This window comes from Rhyacophila brunnea, unplaced genomic scaffold (genome assembly GCF_057557595.1).
Source record: "Rhyacophila brunnea isolate RB1 unplaced genomic scaffold, BYU_Rbru_1.0 scaffold_3, whole genome shotgun sequence".
NCBI classification, from domain to species: domain Eukaryota; kingdom Metazoa; phylum Arthropoda; class Insecta; order Trichoptera; family Rhyacophilidae; genus Rhyacophila; species Rhyacophila brunnea.
In genome coordinates this window covers 21,872,823-21,892,232 of record NW_028232965.1, presented here as the reverse complement: position 1 = coordinate 21,892,232, position 19,410 = coordinate 21,872,823, and the positions used below count along the sequence as shown (strand labels likewise).

The 19,410-nt window shown below is 30.9% G+C and overlaps 1 protein-coding gene across 2 annotated transcripts in view; it reads right to left on the bottom strand.

The window, feature by feature from the left end:
* RapGAP1 (Rap GTPase activating protein 1) overlaps positions 1–19,410 on the bottom strand; it is an 848,483-nt gene that overhangs the window by 586,678 nt on the left and 242,395 nt on the right. Inside the window, exon 2 of one of the 2 annotated variants that reach the window (XM_085952291.1) lies at positions 319–483. The exons of the other annotated variant lie outside the window; for it this stretch is intronic. Coding sequence (XP_085808417.1) covers positions 319–389 — 71 coding nt within the window. The 5' untranslated portion in view covers positions 390–483. The remainder of the gene's footprint in view (positions 1–318; positions 484–19,410) is intronic. 2 annotated transcript variants of the gene reach the window in all.

The window sequence follows — 19,410 nt, the reverse complement described above, 5'->3', positions numbered from 1 at the left end:
TTTTTTGTAACGTATTTGCACTTACTAATAATTTAACAAACTATTTCTTTTATTCAACGAGTAATTTACAAGATTTCATAAATTAATATTCTTTATATTGAATGTGCATAGTTTGAAAATGCGTCAGTTATGTATACCTACTAGTGTCAGGCGTCGTATTTTTTCAAATATTTTTTCTAGTAGGTATATATCTGAGGTATAATCTTAAAGTCCACTAAATATTATTAAAAACCTTATTCTAGTAGAAGTAAATTTATATAATATGTAATAATAATTTCTACAACATATTAGAATAGTGTGTAGAATCCCACGACTTACCCTTCATTCTCCGGTGTTCCCTCTTGGTTTTCGTTGGTCACGATCTGCTCCAACATCTGGATCTTCAGCATTTTTATGCTGTATATTTGTTTTAAATAACAAATATATCACATTTTAGTTTCATCTATTTTGAAATAGCCGTATAATAATTTTCTTTCTTCAAACCTGTGAATAAAATTATACCTTATAAATATTACAAAGATATATGAAAAATATTTCGAAAATAATTTGTGGTATGATATATCGCAAGTTACCGATTTTAAATTTTCATTTTTTTAAAATCAGTATCATCAAAAAATGTGTAGCTATATAATATTATACTATACACTAAGAGTTTAGTCTTTCTCGAGGATTATGATAGAATGGATTAAATATATACCTACCTACGCTAATACTAAAATACCAATAAGCTTGACATAATGACACTTAGTAATTACAAATTATTGCAAACGACTTGCTATAATATTCGCTGAATTGAAAGAATGATTAAATCAGACATAAATAACGAAGAGCAAATGACCGACTATCATTTAGAGTCAAGGCAACTCTTCGTCTAACAGAAAATGAAGAGAATCTAATTACTATAAGCTGGCTTAACGCCAATGTGTCATTAACCAGTACTTTTGATCCATCGTAACCAATGCCGCGTTTTCAACAAGCCTGACAAATCTCCAAAACTAGTTTAACGGCGTTTCAATCCATTAGGCGCCTTAACACAATAAATAAAACGCCTGGATAACATAATTCGCAGGCTTTTTATTGCCCGAAATGTCAAATTCATTATCTGGCTGCTTTTGAGAGGCGTCAATATATTTTACGACCCGTACGTAAACTTGACCCTTCCTTTTGAACCCAAAATAACAGGGGTCAAAACCCCTCCTAGCAGCTACCGAGGCCTTAATTTAGATTTTTTCGTATTGCATTTCGCATCGCTGCCTTTATTGTACGGCGTCCAACACAAATGATAATGTACATTGCGGTTTTTGCTTGTCTTTTAATATAGTCTTGGATGGAGACAATTGATTTTTTTTCGGACAATAAAATTAGAAATTTATTAGTTGCTCTATTTGATTATCGTAGGAAGATTTCTCTTTAGTCTCAAAGCAATAATAAATAGTAGTTAGTTGTGGATATAGAATTGAATGCCTTAGTTGAATTGGAGTTATAAATTGTAGAACTGCATTAGTCAATTAAACTAAAATACAATATAATTATCATATTACTCAAGTTAACATAATTTAATAATGGTCAGTAGCGATTTCATAGCTAAAAATATATAGCTATGGAATAAGTGTGTGGAAAATTGTGTGCGATTTTTTTTTAATTTATACAATAATTTTCCACCTTGAAAAATTGTTTGATAGAATTTAAAACCACTTCACTTCAGATATTTAGTGGAAACATAAATGAAATGAAAAATTTCGCAAAACGAAATTTTTTTCGGATAGTCAACGTCGAATGAACAAACAGAATATCATTTTTTTTAAAGATATTCCTATAATTTTATGTTAAATATTTTTCGATTTTTTATTCAGTTTTCTTCAGAAATTTTCAAAACCCATGTCAAACGAAATATTTAAACTTTCATCGAAATATTGAAAAAAGGCGGAAATCGTATGTTTTCATACTCAGTTTAGCGTAATAATATTTAACCATTTATACGTAGGTATTTTGTTTTATGATTTATTCAGAAATTAAAATCAGTACATATTAATGATAGCGTAATTACGCAGTCGGAGGAAATCCGCCAAAGAGGCAGCACGTAATTCTGTGCCAACATTGTTTGTATGTATTCTTTAATCGAAAACTATATAGGAAATTTCAAAACACAATGCTTGGTTATGATAAAAATACACAGTGGATTTATATCTATTGGCCAGCTTTAAGTAGACTCTATTAAATTGTGACTTGAATGTAGAATGATTGTACGTTTTTACCAGTCGACGTATTATATTGTCAATGAATAAAGAAGAAACATACACAAATAGAAAATGATACTTATTTCTAGATTATCATGTTTTAGCCATTATGAAATTGGTACGAAATTTTAGCCTGAATTAAGCAAAACTTTCAGTCAAGCAGATTTATTGTCGACTGTGGGAACCACCACACTTATCTATAGCTATATTAGTATTTTGAATACAGTGGCCGCGAGCTGTAATTGCTATCTTACTATGCAAAGATATTACTCATAAATTATTAATCCCTACTAAAAACCAAGGCAGTTGGCATTTGGTATAATAATATTATTACAAAATAATATATATACCACGAATTATTACGGTAACGGCTACTCGGTGTGCTTTACTTCGTCAAATTCATAAAACACGCTCACTCTGATATTTTAATAAACGTGTTCACGATCTGAATGTCTTCATTCCACATATCCATACTAATCTCATTAAAAACGAAATAAATTTACTTTGGCCTACGACAATTATTTATCTACCCGAATAATGAGTTTGTAGTGTCCGTCTATCTGTCCGTTTTTTCGGTTATTATTAAAAATCTACTAGACCAATTCTGATGAAAGTTTACTCTTATTTATTTATTCTTACTCCCTATATTGCAGATATGCTTAACTTCACTCGTAGGTATATGTAGGTGATTGATACCTACAGGTACATCTAACACAATATAGGAAAATTTACTTTAGGAATCTGGACTCAGGCTATTTATTATTATCGTCTGATATATTAATTATAATTATATTATACGAGTTAATTATTATTAATTGATATTACCTTTGTAGGCGGTTGTTAATTAACATATTATTATTATAATATTACGCATTAGTTTTTATTTATTGAATTCCTTATAATAGGTAACACAAAAATAATAAGAAGTGCGTTGCATTCTGAGCAATATCGAGTGTGGATATATATAGGATAAACTTGAAAACATGTTTATTTTGTCACGTAAATCGAAACACGCATTCAACATTGGTAATATTTGAAGACACTCAGCGCGCTTTGTGTCATACGTTTTATGGCATGCCTGTCATAAAACAATTAAACGAACCCGGCTTCAAAACCTTTATCCAAGCCGACTGGCTTTCACATTTTTATCTTATTGACACTCGTGTTAAGCCTGGAGTACTTAACAACTAATATATTAATGTATTTTGTGAATCTCAGTAAAATTAATTTAACAAAGCTTTTTTTACATTTTCATATTTTAATGGGATATATACATAAAAATGTATAAATATATCCAACTGAGCGAACAAAACTAATAATTAAATTATTAAGAAATAAAATATTATTTTATATCATTGTTTTATATTAATAAAATGTTTTTTCCACCAATAATTATTGACAGTTAACACCATTAATGTGATTAATAAGACTATCCGATTTCGTATAAAATGGATTAAGAGCGGCGTGAAATTGAAGCGACGGTAATTGACACCGAAGTCACGCGTGCAATACCGCTGCTGTACTGCTCCAAAAACCTACAACCAGCCATTTGTATTCGACGAAACAACTAAAAAGATAAATACATTATACTCCGTTTTTCCTATCGAAACCTTGGCCTTTACGATAACAGTAATATGGTTACAGCATTTTAGTAGCGAGTAGATACTTTCTTATGGTTCAGTGACATAAAATTCGTCATTTATGTCGATAAAACCTACCTATATATGACTTCCGACAGACAAATTATACATTTTTTTGTTAACTTTTAACACTGCACATATACACACATATAAACATGTGCTTGAAACTCAACGCATGTTAGCACTTATTAACATTACTATCAAATGAGGCAGTTGGTTACAAAGTCGGTAACCTCCTATAGCACATTTAGGATTACAAATAGGTACCTACAATTATTTTTTTCCAAACATAATTTTTATAATGTACTTCAACAATTATACAAATCAAATAGCGGAATAAAATGTCCTCAACGTTATTAAAATTTATGAAAAACAAACAATTCAAAATCAGTTATAATCAGATGGTGACTAATTAATAAAAACGACCTCCGGTTAATTCCATTTTACTGAAAAACTGAGATGAATTTGATATTTTATGAATATACGCTGGAAAAGTATTTACAGAATCATAATCAAGAAAAATAAAAAATAAATAAAAATGGATATTACCGACTTTGAGACTAATAGCCTCAAATAAAACTGTCTCGCTTTATTCATTAAAAAAAACAACTCTCAGCGTGACAGTGTGTCACTACTTTCGATGAAAAGGTAAACAAAATCCTGCAAATATGTCCACAATTTTTTTTTTTATCACAGCGTTTGCACATGATTTCCGTCCTCCGAGAAATACAAAATAAAATTACATTTTTGTTATTATTTATTCGCCGGCAGAAGTATGTAGCTCTATAAGTCTTAGAAAATACGCAAACAAATAAAACCGTAATAAAATAGTCGCAATGCATATAATTTTATTGCAGCAACTATCATGCATGTATTTCATGGGAGGCTCGAAGCTGATTATGGGGCATTGGCGTAGATAGAGGTTCTGACAGTAATTCCATGGCGTCATAATTTTGTTCGTGACTTCCGGCTTATTATACACAACCTTATCGACTGTACACACACAAGTTGACAACATCATAAAACATCAATTCAGATCGACTCTTCGTTGAAGCTGCTGTGAGAGCAATGACTTATTCAATCAGAAAATTAGTTATGATAATAAAATTATAATAAATATTATAAAAAGGTGTGAATATTTTCTATACGTGTATTACATAATATTATATAGGTACAACGTATTATTATATGTAAGTTTACGTTCTCAATTTACCACTAAACATTATATTTATATCATTACCATATCGTATATTTATACCAAAACTGGTCGCAGACGGAGAATATTGATATATTCAATTGATTTATTAGAGGTTTATGCTTTAGTCGTTCAAAATCCACCCGTTGACGATGGTGAGAGAAATGGAAAAACACATAAAATAGTAGTCTGACTTAAATTGACAACATCATGAAATCGGTAGTAAAAATAAGAAAAAAAAGCTGCCTCGATTTATATCTGCTGTGAAGACGGAGTTGGCAACAGAAAAGTTCCCAAACAAATATCCAATTGTAATCAAATAAAACATTCTATGGTACACCTAATGTTGCATGAGGCGACCCAGAGCCACGCCACATAGGATTGTAGAACCATTAGAAAATTAATATATTAATATATTTTATTACGTTGCAACTTTATTCTCTGTGCGTACAAGCCTTTAGATAATGCATAACCTCTTAGGTCTATACCAGTGGTTCTCATGTGCGGCCACCAACGCTTGCCAGAACGATATTTCAAAAATTTATTTATAGAATTATAAAATTGGTTGAATACACATGACTTGTCTTAAATTTCTTTCTACGCTCAAATGATCCATAATGTGTTTTTGTGATGAGTTTTATGTGTGAAATAGTCTGTTTCTGAGAATAAAGTCAAAGAATTGGCAACAATACTTATTGATTTACGATTTTTCTTACTACTGTAAAATGTGAAAGATCATTCAGTGTAATGGACTTCATAAAAAACAAATATCCAAGCCAGTTGACAGCTGATGTAAACGTAAATAGTCATGTGGCTGGCATTGGAAAAAAGGAGTATTCAGGAATTTCCATTTGCATTATTTGTAAATAAATAGATATGTACTAAAATGTTCAAATGTCTTTTATTAAATGGACTTGTATATAAATCAATTGATCCATTTTTTTACTAAATAAAATTTAGTTTTATTTTTTTCAATTACAAGAAAAGTTAAATTTGGTGCGGCCACCAGACGTTTTCATAGAACTCTCAATCTCAATTGTGCGACCACAGTTAAATTTCACGTGCGAACTACTGGTCTATACTATAGGGATATATGTTTTATTTGAGTAATAACAAGTAGGAATGTGATTTTTCTCGATATTCAGCATACTAGATATTATCTTTTGCCATTAATCTACGGTGGCCAACATGTTATGGATAAAACGATATGCAGTTCTAATCAACTAATTAAAAGGGTAATGGATCAAATTTACTGACTGCCATAAACGTGGGGTCATAAACGTATATTCAAACATCAATAGTTAAATTGCGTCCATTCAAGGAAATTATTATAATCAACATTTTATGACAAAGGATAAAGGTAAGCAGAATAGGAAATAAAAACGGCGCATCATTGATGGGGAGTTTTTAGGGCTGTGTTGTTACATTAAATGTCAATTTTAGGACCAATAATAGATACAGATATGATACGTATCGAGTAAACGGCTGTGCTACAAATAAAAAAAACTAAATAAAACCATTTTTTATATTTGTAATGAAACCGCGAATATTGTGGTATTGTTTCGGTTAATTATTCTATTTATATTATTATTACTATGAGCGAAATATAGAGTATAATATATGCTTCATAATTTTGCACTCCAGCTCTAGGATGAAAATGATGTAATATATTTAAAAAAAAAATTACATTAATTATTATCTATTTATTTTCATATTACAACATATATTAATACAATTGAATATCATTTGATCTAATTTTATGCGAGGTAATCAGGAAAAGTGGCGTATCAGTGCAGTAAAATGTGCAAAAAGGTGAAGTTATAAAATACTCTACTTACTCAGTGTCCTAATAAAGTGTAAAAAAGATGGTTACATGTAAGTAATGTGTACATATTACGTGATTCACCGAAATTATTTTATCGGAAAGAGATGGCTGTATAGCATTGATGTAAAAAAAATAACGCTTTGTTTGTGGTACATTTCAGACAGTAACTTTCCAATTTTATTAAATTCAATAATAATATTATTTTGATATTGGTACGACTTGATACTTACGAGCACCTACCAAAATTTTATATAAATATATTCGATATTATTTTATTTCTAATTTATTTACCTACTTACTTTCCTTCCAGTGGTTACGTATTTTTAAAGTATTTTATTTTTTATATGAATTGTATCTCAATACTATACGGCCATCTATTTCCGATACAACATCTCACGATCAACTATGATACGGCTAACTGCATACGTTCAAATTTCGAACATAGGAAATTGATGTAATTTTTTATTTCATATTATATTGACAACCTGCCACCATACGAGGTTAACAGGAAGTAAAGTATAACACAATCTGATTTGGAAATGCCTAATAAATATAATATAGTATTTATAGAGATTTTTTTTATTATGACAACTTGGGCCGAGCACACGTCTTTCACTTACCGGGCGACTATTCAGATCATTAAGCTATCAAGCCAGATATCTATTTTGTGGATATGTCAAGTTATATATTGCAATAAAAATGCCTTTACATCCATTTTAGAGAATGGCACAAAAAGAAATATAATAACAATACTAAATGTATCATCAAAATGTTAACATGACTTATGCAGAACCATTTTATAAAAATGAAAATAAAACAGCTTTTAGGAGATCTGTTTGTCAATCAACCGATAAAGAAGTTTTATTTAGCGTTGGCTCTTAAAAGCTCAATGCAAGCTTTTAGTAAATCACCAAACATGACTTTTAGTCGAACACGACGTACAGCCTACTCGTAAATTCGCCCACACGAAAGCGTGATCGGGTCTGATAAGATCGTTTTATTACTATATATCGTAATTAATTTGCATATTATTAAAATGTCTTCAATCATTTTAAACACATAGATAATAAATAATATAATAAATACATAAAAAACATCAATTTATGAGAAAATGTGCGTAGAAGTCGCATTTAGCAAGATTATCAAATTTCTTTCAACGCAACAGTCGATATGTATATCTCAATTCTAGTTTTATGTAAACCAGTGACGTGCAACCCGCGGCCCTGGGATGATTTTTGAGCCCCAGAAACAATTTAAAAAATAATAATATGTTGATAAATCAGTAAAATTTTATTATAATATTTATACTATCGACCGAGGGGGTACTTGATGGAATTTTAATGAATTTAACTTGTGTACTATTCCATTCGAGTCGGTTTTTAATCTAATTATCTATTAGTTGCGTTTTCACGATTGATGTATATTGAATGTATTATTAGTGATTAGGTATCTAATGATCTATTAGGTATGGTTTTATACAAACACTTTAACTATTCTGTTCTATTCTATCATATATTCCAATGATACTCAACACTTTTTTTCTTCGGGCCAAATACATATATTTGTAAAGTAACGCGGGCCGCATCACTACTGGTGTGACGAAAAAAATCATGAAATCCCCCCTTTTTTACAAAACATTTTTGAGATTTTAAAAATTATGTGTGTTTTTTAAAATTAATCGTGTGCAATAGCAATACTCTTATACCAGATCTGATGTGGACCATAATGACAATCCTCTTCGGGTGTCGAAAAAGTCGAAACGAATCTCAAGATATACGAAATTCCTGATAATAAATATGTTTCGGGCCGCACATAAAAGCTTAAAGGGCCGCAGGTTGAGTATCGCTGATCTATTCTGTTATTCTAAAATCTGTTGGTTATATTTTTTTATTGACATCCTTGACTTAATAGGTCATTGTATTAATTTATTATATAAGTTAGAATTAAGTGTATCTGTTGTCAGAGTGTATGTACCATTGGTGAGTGCGCATAGTGCCTGAAGATGCCGAAAGGTAAAACCCGGGTCTCTAAAAACGATTCAAATGCAATAGTACCAAACTTAAATCCATTAGAAGATTTAATTGTCTTCTTAAAAATAGTCTGCGTGTCTTAAAATTATTTTAAAAATATAATAGTATGTCAGTATATAAATGCGACACCCAAAAAATAGTATTGAATTTGACTACCATGTTATGGTGCTCGACCAGTCACTATAATATATTAAAATATAAATGTAATGTAATGTAGTGTAGTGTAGTGTAGTGTAGTGTAGTGTAGTGTAGTGTAGTGTAGTGTAGTGTAGTGTAGTGTAGTGTAGTGTAGTGTAGTGTAGTGTAGTGTAGTGTAGTGTAGTGTAGTGTAGTGTAGTGTAGTGTAGTGTAGTGTAGTGTAGTGTAGTGTAGTGTAGTGTAGTGTAGTGTAGTGTAGTGTAGTGTAGTGTAGTGTAGTGTAGTGTAGTGTAGTGTAGTGTAGTGTAGTGTAGTGTGATGTACTGTAATGTAATGTAATGTAATGTACTGTTATGTTATGTTATGTTATGTTATGTTATGTTATGTTATGTTATGTTATGTTATGTTATGTTATGTTATGTTATGTTATGTTATGTTATGTTATGTTATGTTATGTTATGTTATGTTATGTTATGTTATGTTATGTTATGTTATGTTATGTTATGTTATGTTATGTTATGTTATGTTATGTTATGTTATGTTATGTTATGTTATGTTATGTTATGTTATGTTATGTTATGTAATGTAATGTAATGTAATGTAATGTACTGTACTGTACTGTACTGTACTGTACTGTACTGTACTGTACTGTACTGTACTGTACTGTACTGTACTGTACTGTAATGTAATGTACTGTACTGTACTGTACTGTACTGTACTGTACTGTACTGTAATGCAATGCAATGTAATGTAATGTAATGTAATGTAATGTAATGTAATGTAATGTAATGTAATGTAATGTAATGTAATGTAATGTACTGTACTGTAATGTAATGTAATGTAATTTACTGTACTGTACTGTACTGTAATGTAATGTAATGTAATGTAATGTAATGTACTGTAATGCCATGTAATGTAATGAAATGTACTGTAATGTGATGAAATATACTGTAATGTAATGTAATGTACTGTACTGTACTGTAATGTACTGTACTGTAATGTAATGTACTGTAATGTAATGTATTGTAATGTAATGTACTTTAATGTACTGTACTGTACTGTAATGTAATGTACTGTAATGTAATATAATGTAATGTTCTGTAATGTAATGTAATATAATCTACGTAACATTCATATATAATTAACAAAAAATTCAAACGTAAAATACTAAATATGAAGTAATTGTGGAAGAAACTGGAAGTATCAAATTCTTTGCAATAATTCTTCATCACCTATACTCAAATAAAAACTTTGTTTTATAAAGAAAAACATATTCTTGATCGTAAACAAAACATGATGTTCAATTTTCTTGGAAAGTTAACCGTTCTATTAAACTTTTCTCCACATTTTTGTCGTTATTTTTGACAGCTAGTGTATTTCATACAACAAAAAACTATGTAATACCGTCGAACAGAGACGTTATAGGTAGATGTATGATTTCGGGTGTATTCGTACGTATAGTTTTGAATTGTCACAAGCTAAAGTGCTTTTGGAAGCTAACAAACAACCAATTATTTTTGAAAGTATCCAAAACTCATAACATACATCCAAAGCATTCTTCTGACTAAAGCCATATGTGAACGGTGCCACCAGAAGCTTAAAGTATATATAAGGTATACTGTAAATCGCACATCATGAAAACAAAGCAATACGACAATGGATAGGTAGGTTGGTACTAGGTACTACGCAAACTAAGTTTCAGGGTGTGATTCCCACAACGATTTCAACAACATATAATAGGTACAGGTAACAGTTGTGCGCCTGAACAACGGAGATTTCGTTTGACGCTGATTACGTAATCAATTCGTTAAAAGATTTAAAAGGCGGCTTCGAAAAAGTTCCAACCAGTCATACAAATATTAAATTATACAGTAATCTTTAAAATACGCGTATGTATTTATTATTACCCAGAGCATAATAAAATCCCTACATCTAACATCAGATGGGCTTCTAAGATAACCACTCAAATCAATAGGTAAAGTATTATACCCTTTATAACTTTGCACTTTTTACTACGATGATTCGCCTCTTTGCGTGATACCTCAAATAAAAATAGATCAAATGATATTCACGTGTATCAATATATATATAAATATATTTAAAAAAAAAATTGAATATATTTATATTACATCATTTTCATCCGACAGCCGGAGTGCAAAGTTGTGAAGAAACAACTCTACTTGTACGCAAAAAAAATAAAAGTTCATATTATTATGTGTCATCACTGTCATCTTCTATAGTACGTGTAGCTTTTATTTTATTTTTATTGTGTTTTAAATTAAGCTACCAGTGCTCACATAATATGCATGTGAGACACGTAATTCAAAAACTAGGAGTAGCATCACTTGGCATGATGGACATATTGCAAAAAAATCACAACATAAAGCGATGGATAAGTAAGCAAACAAAAGTAGACGATGTGACAGAAGTCACTAATCTGACGAAATGGTAATCGACCAGACATTTCTATCGGCGAGTGGAGTAGTGCTAGACATTTACAGTCATTCAATAGTACGCTAGAGCCACTTATCGATCATAGAGTCACATTAAAACTAGTCTGATCAACGAACTCATCAAGTTTGGCAAGTTTACGGTACAATGAAGAAATATGGACCGAAAAAGTGGAAGAACTATCCTTCTAATCCGTCTGATGATGATAATAATATAAATCCATTGAATACATGATATGATTAAATTAAAATGTAATAAAAATAATTCACTTTGACATTTAAAATTTCTTTGAAGAATTTCACACCTCGATTATTGTGTAAAAAGATAGCACATTCAAGTTAATGTGTGGGTGAAATCGGAATCCTTACATGAATGAGAGTCTTCCACGTGATCCGGTGATAATACGCGATCCCAACCTCCAGAGGTCGCCGCGACTCGCAGCTCGCACCTGAGACCTCTTCCAAAATGATGTGATCAACACGTGCGAAGAGCCCTCCCTACCTGTGCGTGTGTTGGTATTTTTATATTTATATCCGCCAGTGGTGTAAGGATCAATAAAATTATTAATGGATGACAAGATGTCAATTTTTAACTGCGCCTGTAAATTTTATCAACTATGTTAGAATTTCTTTTATCGCCATAACTCAACATGTCCACCATAAGAATTTATAGAGAAAACCACTTTTTATGTGATTTTCATTTCAAGTATATATTTATAGTATGTACCTATTTGAGTAGAAACCCATTCTACTACCGATATAAGCTGTCAGTAGCGAAGACTCCTTACTAGGTGATTATTTAAAACCTACCTTAAGAAAAATAAATTTTAATTGCATATTGCCGTATAATATAACCAGTTATATTCTATGAAAATAATTTAATCTGTCAAGGACATCTATATGTAGTAAACTAGGAATGTTTTATAAAGAAATACAGATTACAGCACATCTCTCTTTAACAAATTTGTCGAATTATTTTCCGGACGTTGTGATTTGTATGGACTTTATGTCACGTGACCTCAGCATGTCAATCCCAGTATATAGAAAACGATAGGCTCTGATGCTTAAGTCTAAAATCTTTACGTATAATATATTATTGAAATAGTTATTTATTAGAGAATCTAAAAAAACTATGGCATTCATCACATATTATAAATAAATATACTTGGATTGTTTTAAAAAAAATATATATATTTTTCTAATAATTGTATATAAAATATAAACTCATCGCTCAATTTTGTGTCGTCAGTGAGTTATAGAAATTTCACCGAATTAGTGTGTCGTTATAATACCTATTCATCAGTAGTAATATCGTATTATTTTCTTATTTCCTGTAAGTACCTATAACTCACAAGTGTGGTATATTTCTCTGATCTCCACAGCATACTTCTTTTCAAAAGTCGCCGTTCGCCACTGATATCTGTGGCAATCCGATTATTTTATTTATATGTACAATCATATTAATTAATATAAGCAGACATTTATATTATTATTAAAAAAAAAAAACAGCTAGCTCTTGAGGGGATAGGTGAATATCTCCATAGTATAGTGTGATTGTGTCACAAATTCTCAAATGGCCCACGGCATGATTGAAGTTATCGGTTGTCGATACATAATATGGATAATGGTATATTTACGTCGCTGTTGTGCTATGTTATTAAATGCACATGAAGTGAAAAACTATTCTGACACGTATTATGAAAAATGATAATTCTGAATTTAAATATATATATATATTATAATATATTCAGTGATTTGATATTAGCTACATAATACCATATTTACGACTTGTAATTACATTTTAATTACACCACGACTGTAATTTCTGTACAAATATTTATTGATTACTATAAAAATTAATTTCACTCCCCCCTCCTTTCCATGCGATGTTTCCATATAACCACGTGAGTACTAATTATACTCACTATTTTCCTCGATGATTTTGTATGTAAACAATGTAAGCCGGCGACAATATTTATAGATTGTGTGTTAAGATTTTTATAGCATCATTAATTCTACACACTTTAAAGCGCTTTCGCTATATGACAATGATAGTAAAAATGCAAAATACGAAAATGCAGAAAACGACACAACATCCCACCTGTATAGCGTGATGTACGAGTACTATTCCCAAAATCTAAATATTTAGTAAAGATCTAATTTTGTAAAACACCTACACCACTGTAGCTATGTGCAAAGGTATTTGAGATTTTCACTCAATTTCAGTGTATGCGGGAGATATTGTACATTGGTATTGTGTATCGGTGAAAATCGAGATTCGAAACAAAGAAAGGGTTAAGTGACAATATGACGAATTGAACAATACTTATATGCCCATTTAACGAATTCAATATCTCCACTCAATCCACTCACAAATACAATTTTAATGCGAATATGTTTTGAAGTGGAAAAAAGAATTCTTTGTGGAAAATAAACATGGTTCTACATCTTTACCGATTGTTGTAAGTGACGCTCCGTTTATTGTTTTATGACTTAAGATGTGAAAGACTAAAACAAAATACAAAAAAAAATGTAGCTATGTATATATATAATATATACATTTGACTTTGACATCGTTGTAGTTTTAGAAGAAAAATCATTGTTTAAGTGTTATGGAGATTCACCAACATTACACCTATGATATATAGCATAAGCTGAAAACTAACCTGCCATTGGTGATTCCAATTGGAAGGGCAATAACTATATTTAACCGAATCGCTTCGTATATTGATATATTCCAATATACGTGGATGTTGTTTTCAAAATTTTCGGACACGAAGTATATTCGTACCGTAACGAGAACAGTGACATTATAATACAAATGTAGATACGATTTATTGCTTGTGAAAGGAAATACCATATGCTACTAAAATCATCATTATTCAAAATATTTAGTTGAAGAATAAATACAGTATAACAAAACTTAAAAAAAATACAGTCAAAAATAACGAATATAATCAACAGTTTATAGCCGACATAATTCAATGCACTAGTGCACAAAGTATTACTTTTTATAGGCTAGCTACCAATCCATCGATGTGAATTCAAGTATTATAATTTATAATACTAGGATGCCTCGCTCTAGCTATGAGTTTTGTTCGAAACATAGGTAATTTGAAATTTATTTTAAATATTACCTGTACCTACCTGTACGGATACTTGTCTTAGAAAATAGTATTTGCATTCCTATAATACCTCGTTTGTCTGTGTCCGACATAATGTTATAAAATTACCATTTTAAAGAAAATTATATTTATATGTACATAATTATGTTATATATTTTTTACTATGTTCAATCCTAAGAAGATATATGTACGAGTAATGGCTGTTAGCCACTTCTTCAATCTATTAGGTTCATTCTCTGGCTCCAAATATACGTTGAAAAACAACAGGTAGATTTGCCAGACCCGGGATTTGAACCCGGGACCCATGACATTATAAGCCAACGCGGTAATGACCGTGAATTATAAGTGAAAAAATATATAAATAATAATAACGGAGAATAAATATATAAAATTAATAAATATTTTGGGTGACAACCCTGAGTGAAAAAATATCACAGTTTTAAATGAACATGGGATACAATCGATGTCAGTATATATTTATATTTTTTCTTTTATAGTGTCAATACAACGGATCAATAAGAATGTGAATGCTAGTTGCCCTGGACCAAAGGATTGAAGCTGGACTACTTTTCATAATTTACGACCAAACCAAAAAAACAAAGCACCGACTATCCTCAAATATTGAATGCGCGTTTCGTTATTGTGACAAAAATGTGTTTTGTTTCAGGGTATTTTTGTATTAATCAAGTTGTTTAAACAGTCAGGTTGCAACCAATAGACCGAACGGGTCTGGAATTCACATCCATCGAAATCCAAGCAATAAGATTAAACGGTGAAGCTACCGGCTCACACACATACATGCAGAATTTTTAACTATGCATCAAAGGTGTTATTTAAAAATTGTGTTTGTAGATTCGATAACTTAATACACTTTCTAAGCAGGTATCGTATGTTACCATTGTATTTATCAGTCTCGTTAACTTACAAGTGTTTCTGTTTTATCCCAACACCTACATTATTATGCACATATGTATATGAAGTATCACTTACGCCTGTATGGCGTATTCGCGATATTATAATTTGAGTACATGTAGGTACGTATATAATATATATTATAATTTTCGTGCTCGTGTACATATGTATTGTGCGCTTGATGAAAAGTGGCGGGAAACGAAACGGAGGTCACGTGGTAATAATATCTCGCTGAGGGGAGACAAGTTTCAGCGAACACGTCGTGATTTCTAAATCATAAGGGCGTAAGTGACGATTTGCAACTGTACATGAGAATAATTTGAAATAATAATTTCGTTGCTGTCGCCATTTAGGTATTTTCCACCAACAACATTACCAATAAATAGTTGCACCTTTGCCACGAAAATGATGCTTGGTTATTAAACATTAGTGTTCTTCAAATTGTTCCACGGTGTTTGGTTATGGACCCTGAGATCAAGGGAGCGGAATGCAATTGAAGCATTAGGTATTGGCACCGAATGCTTTGTATTTCTTGGATAGAACACAGGGCGAACATTCAATAATCCAGAGACACAAGATAAAGGAATGACTGTCGACCAGTATTAGTAGTGCTAAATATAGTAATGCCGTATCGCAGATTTTAAACAACCTCCTCTCCCCCCCCCTCCTTATTTCCCGCTTTTGCTAAGGCACATGTTTTAATATTTTTACGAAAACGTAGGTATTTACCGAAAAATTTGCAACAGCAATAACAGCAATTAACGATAGACAAAAACAAATCGTAACGACAAGATGCTAATGATACATTTTTCTATAATCAATTCCAGAATTGAACTGATTAATTTGTTGGTTCTAAATTGTTTCTAAGTTAAAAATAAAGGCGACATATTTTTCTTTATTCACTTGACTCAAACTACTGCGTGTAACATACTGTATGCCTTAAGAGCATACTTCAGTGAAACGGCAAATAAATTTCAACAATAGCTGGGACGTAATTTCACACGCGTTGCCAATCGGAGAGAGATAGGCGAACTGTGAGCACGTCAATTTGTTTTGTGATGGCGTCGGAGGAGTATATTCTTAAATCGTGTAAAGATAACTAAAAAGCGTTACGTATTTACTCGAAAAACAAAACATGTCAATGAATATATTATTACTTAAATAACAATAAACATAACATTAAATGGACGCATGTTGAATTTTTATGACAAATTATGTTGCGTCATTTGCACAATCTGCGCGTCGCGTAGTCGCGATCTTTTTAGACCATGCCTCAGCTGAAGTATAGCCTTAACTCTGCCTTAAGAGAAACCTATTACTGTATGAAATGGAGAGTCTTATTCGCTCAGAAGGTGGGTGAATTGTTGTGTGGTCATGATTCTCAGCCATGAGAGAATGGCAGAAGTATAATATAAAAATAATGATGTGTCATTGTATTAATGTATAAAAAACTTTTTTTGAACTTCTAACACTAATGCAATGTGATCCAGGAAAATAGATGATTTGCAGCTAATTTAATTATCAGACATGTTACGCCTTTCTGCTTCGCTCTTTATATGTATATTTAGACTCCATTACAAATTGCTCCTAAGGAAATTTGCATATTACTTTGTTTAGAAAATTTCTAAGTTATTCTGATATCTGATAGTCACATAATTTTTTATTCATTTTGATAAGTAATTTGATCATAAGATTGTACATATTTTTAAACAGCTTCAAAAACTTCATTGAGTATTTATTAAGGGATGGCTTTCGATATGTCTCTTACTTTTTTGAAGCCCTTAAGAGACTTTCTCAGACTAAGTACTTTATCGTAAATCTCTCAGGCCTAATTGAGCTTTACTAAAATTATCAAAAAGATTCCACTGTGGATTTGCTCACTTCTTGGTGCGCAGAAATCGATGTGGTCGGGATTTGATTTAACTCGGATAATCGCGACCCTCTAAGGATATAGTTTTAATTAACTTATGCAAATATCTTCGGGCTTAGACACATCATACTATCTTACGATCCTCAAAATGACATTAATATCTAAGGTTTCCAGATAGACATCATGTAATATATTACATCTTGTTTGAAATGATACAGATTAACGATATTTAAGTATCATGTAATGTGATATAAATAGCATAATACACCTTATATTTATGGATTACACTTTAAATTCATTAAACACTACTAGATTATTAGTACAATCCAGTTATAATATTCTAGAGAAGTAGTTATACTGAACATCATTTTCTTGAAAACTATACACATATTTCATTTAAGTAGTTTTTTTTTGTTAAAATTTAACAAAGTAAAGTATTTATTCTCTCACTTTGTATCTATAAATACAGACATTAGTTAGCACATATTATTATGTCGATTGGTGATTACTGTTTTGACATATATTCGTATAAATAAATAATATTTGACAAAAACACTATGAATATTAGGTACAAATATGATATAAAAATGAGGAGCACAATTCGAACATATTTTTGAATATTAAGGTTTAAAAGCAAAATTGTTGGTAATGTATAGGCTATATTTTTTATACAGATATTTACCACGAAATTATTAATATATGTACGACACGTGTTTTGTTCACAAGTAATGTGAACTTAATATGTGTCGAATATAAATACATAATGGTGGTGTATATCATAATATGAAATATCATGTTTTAATGTTGTAGTTTTGTAGTATCAAGGGAACACTATAAAAATACTAAAAACATAATGCCATTTAAATATAAATATACAAAATTTGACCTCGCTGATTAACGATTCAAGCACGTTTTCCTGGAACGTAATCTAATTTTAGGGGTAGGTCATATATTTTGTACACATATTACTAATTACTAAATCTACTTATATTGTTATTGTGTGATCCATCAGATATAGAATTGGTTTGATTAAAAATAATTAACGCATCCAAGTAATCCAGACTAAAGAGTTGATTATGTTTAATCTGTAATCCGCCGTGAAGGTGAACCTGAGTTTTATGTAGTACAGGTGGATATCAGGGGTTATAAAGCGTCTCTCTAAGTCCAGCATTGCAAGGCAATAAAAATACTGGTCCCCCCAATGTGTTCATATAAATCAGACGAGACTTTGCGAGCCTGTCGAGGGCTGCACGAGTACGCGAGACACGAGCTATGAAAATTCGCAGGCAATTCATCACACACTTTTGAAAAACACATTTATTTAAAAAATAAATGTAGTGCTAATAATCATTAAGAAAAATTACATTATCGGAGTGTGCTTTTTATCTTTAAATTATTAGGGTAGAGCCAGATACTCACAATAACTCTACACAAAACATTATTTATGATATAAAAATAAACCATCAATTATTATTATTGCAAAGAAGAATCGAGTATTATTATTAATTAAATGAATGTATTATTATCCTCATGATGGCCGAGCGTGAAACGTGTCGGCCAATAATGTCGTGGGTTCCGGTTTCGAATCCCGAGTCTGGCAACAAAAAAACGCATATTAGGTTGAACAAGTGGCTAACATTCATTTCTCGTAAAAACAAACATCTGTTAATACCACCTCCACTCTGTGGAGACCCATATGATCTACTGAAAATCGAACATGGTAAAAAGAAAGGAAGAAGATTTATAGTATAATTTAACAATATTTTTCTTTCAGTCCATCCTCGTACTAAATGCCATTTTAGGCTAAATTTACTTTTATCAACGTTCATCTGCAAACCATCCGATCTTACTCAATATCATAATACATAGTATCGTCGTTGACCTGTTAAAAACTTCGATGTGACAAAATAAAATAAACATATGAAAAATTAAAAATTACTTGAATTATTTAAATAAAATAACAGGTAGTGGGAGGCTCGTCATCATCG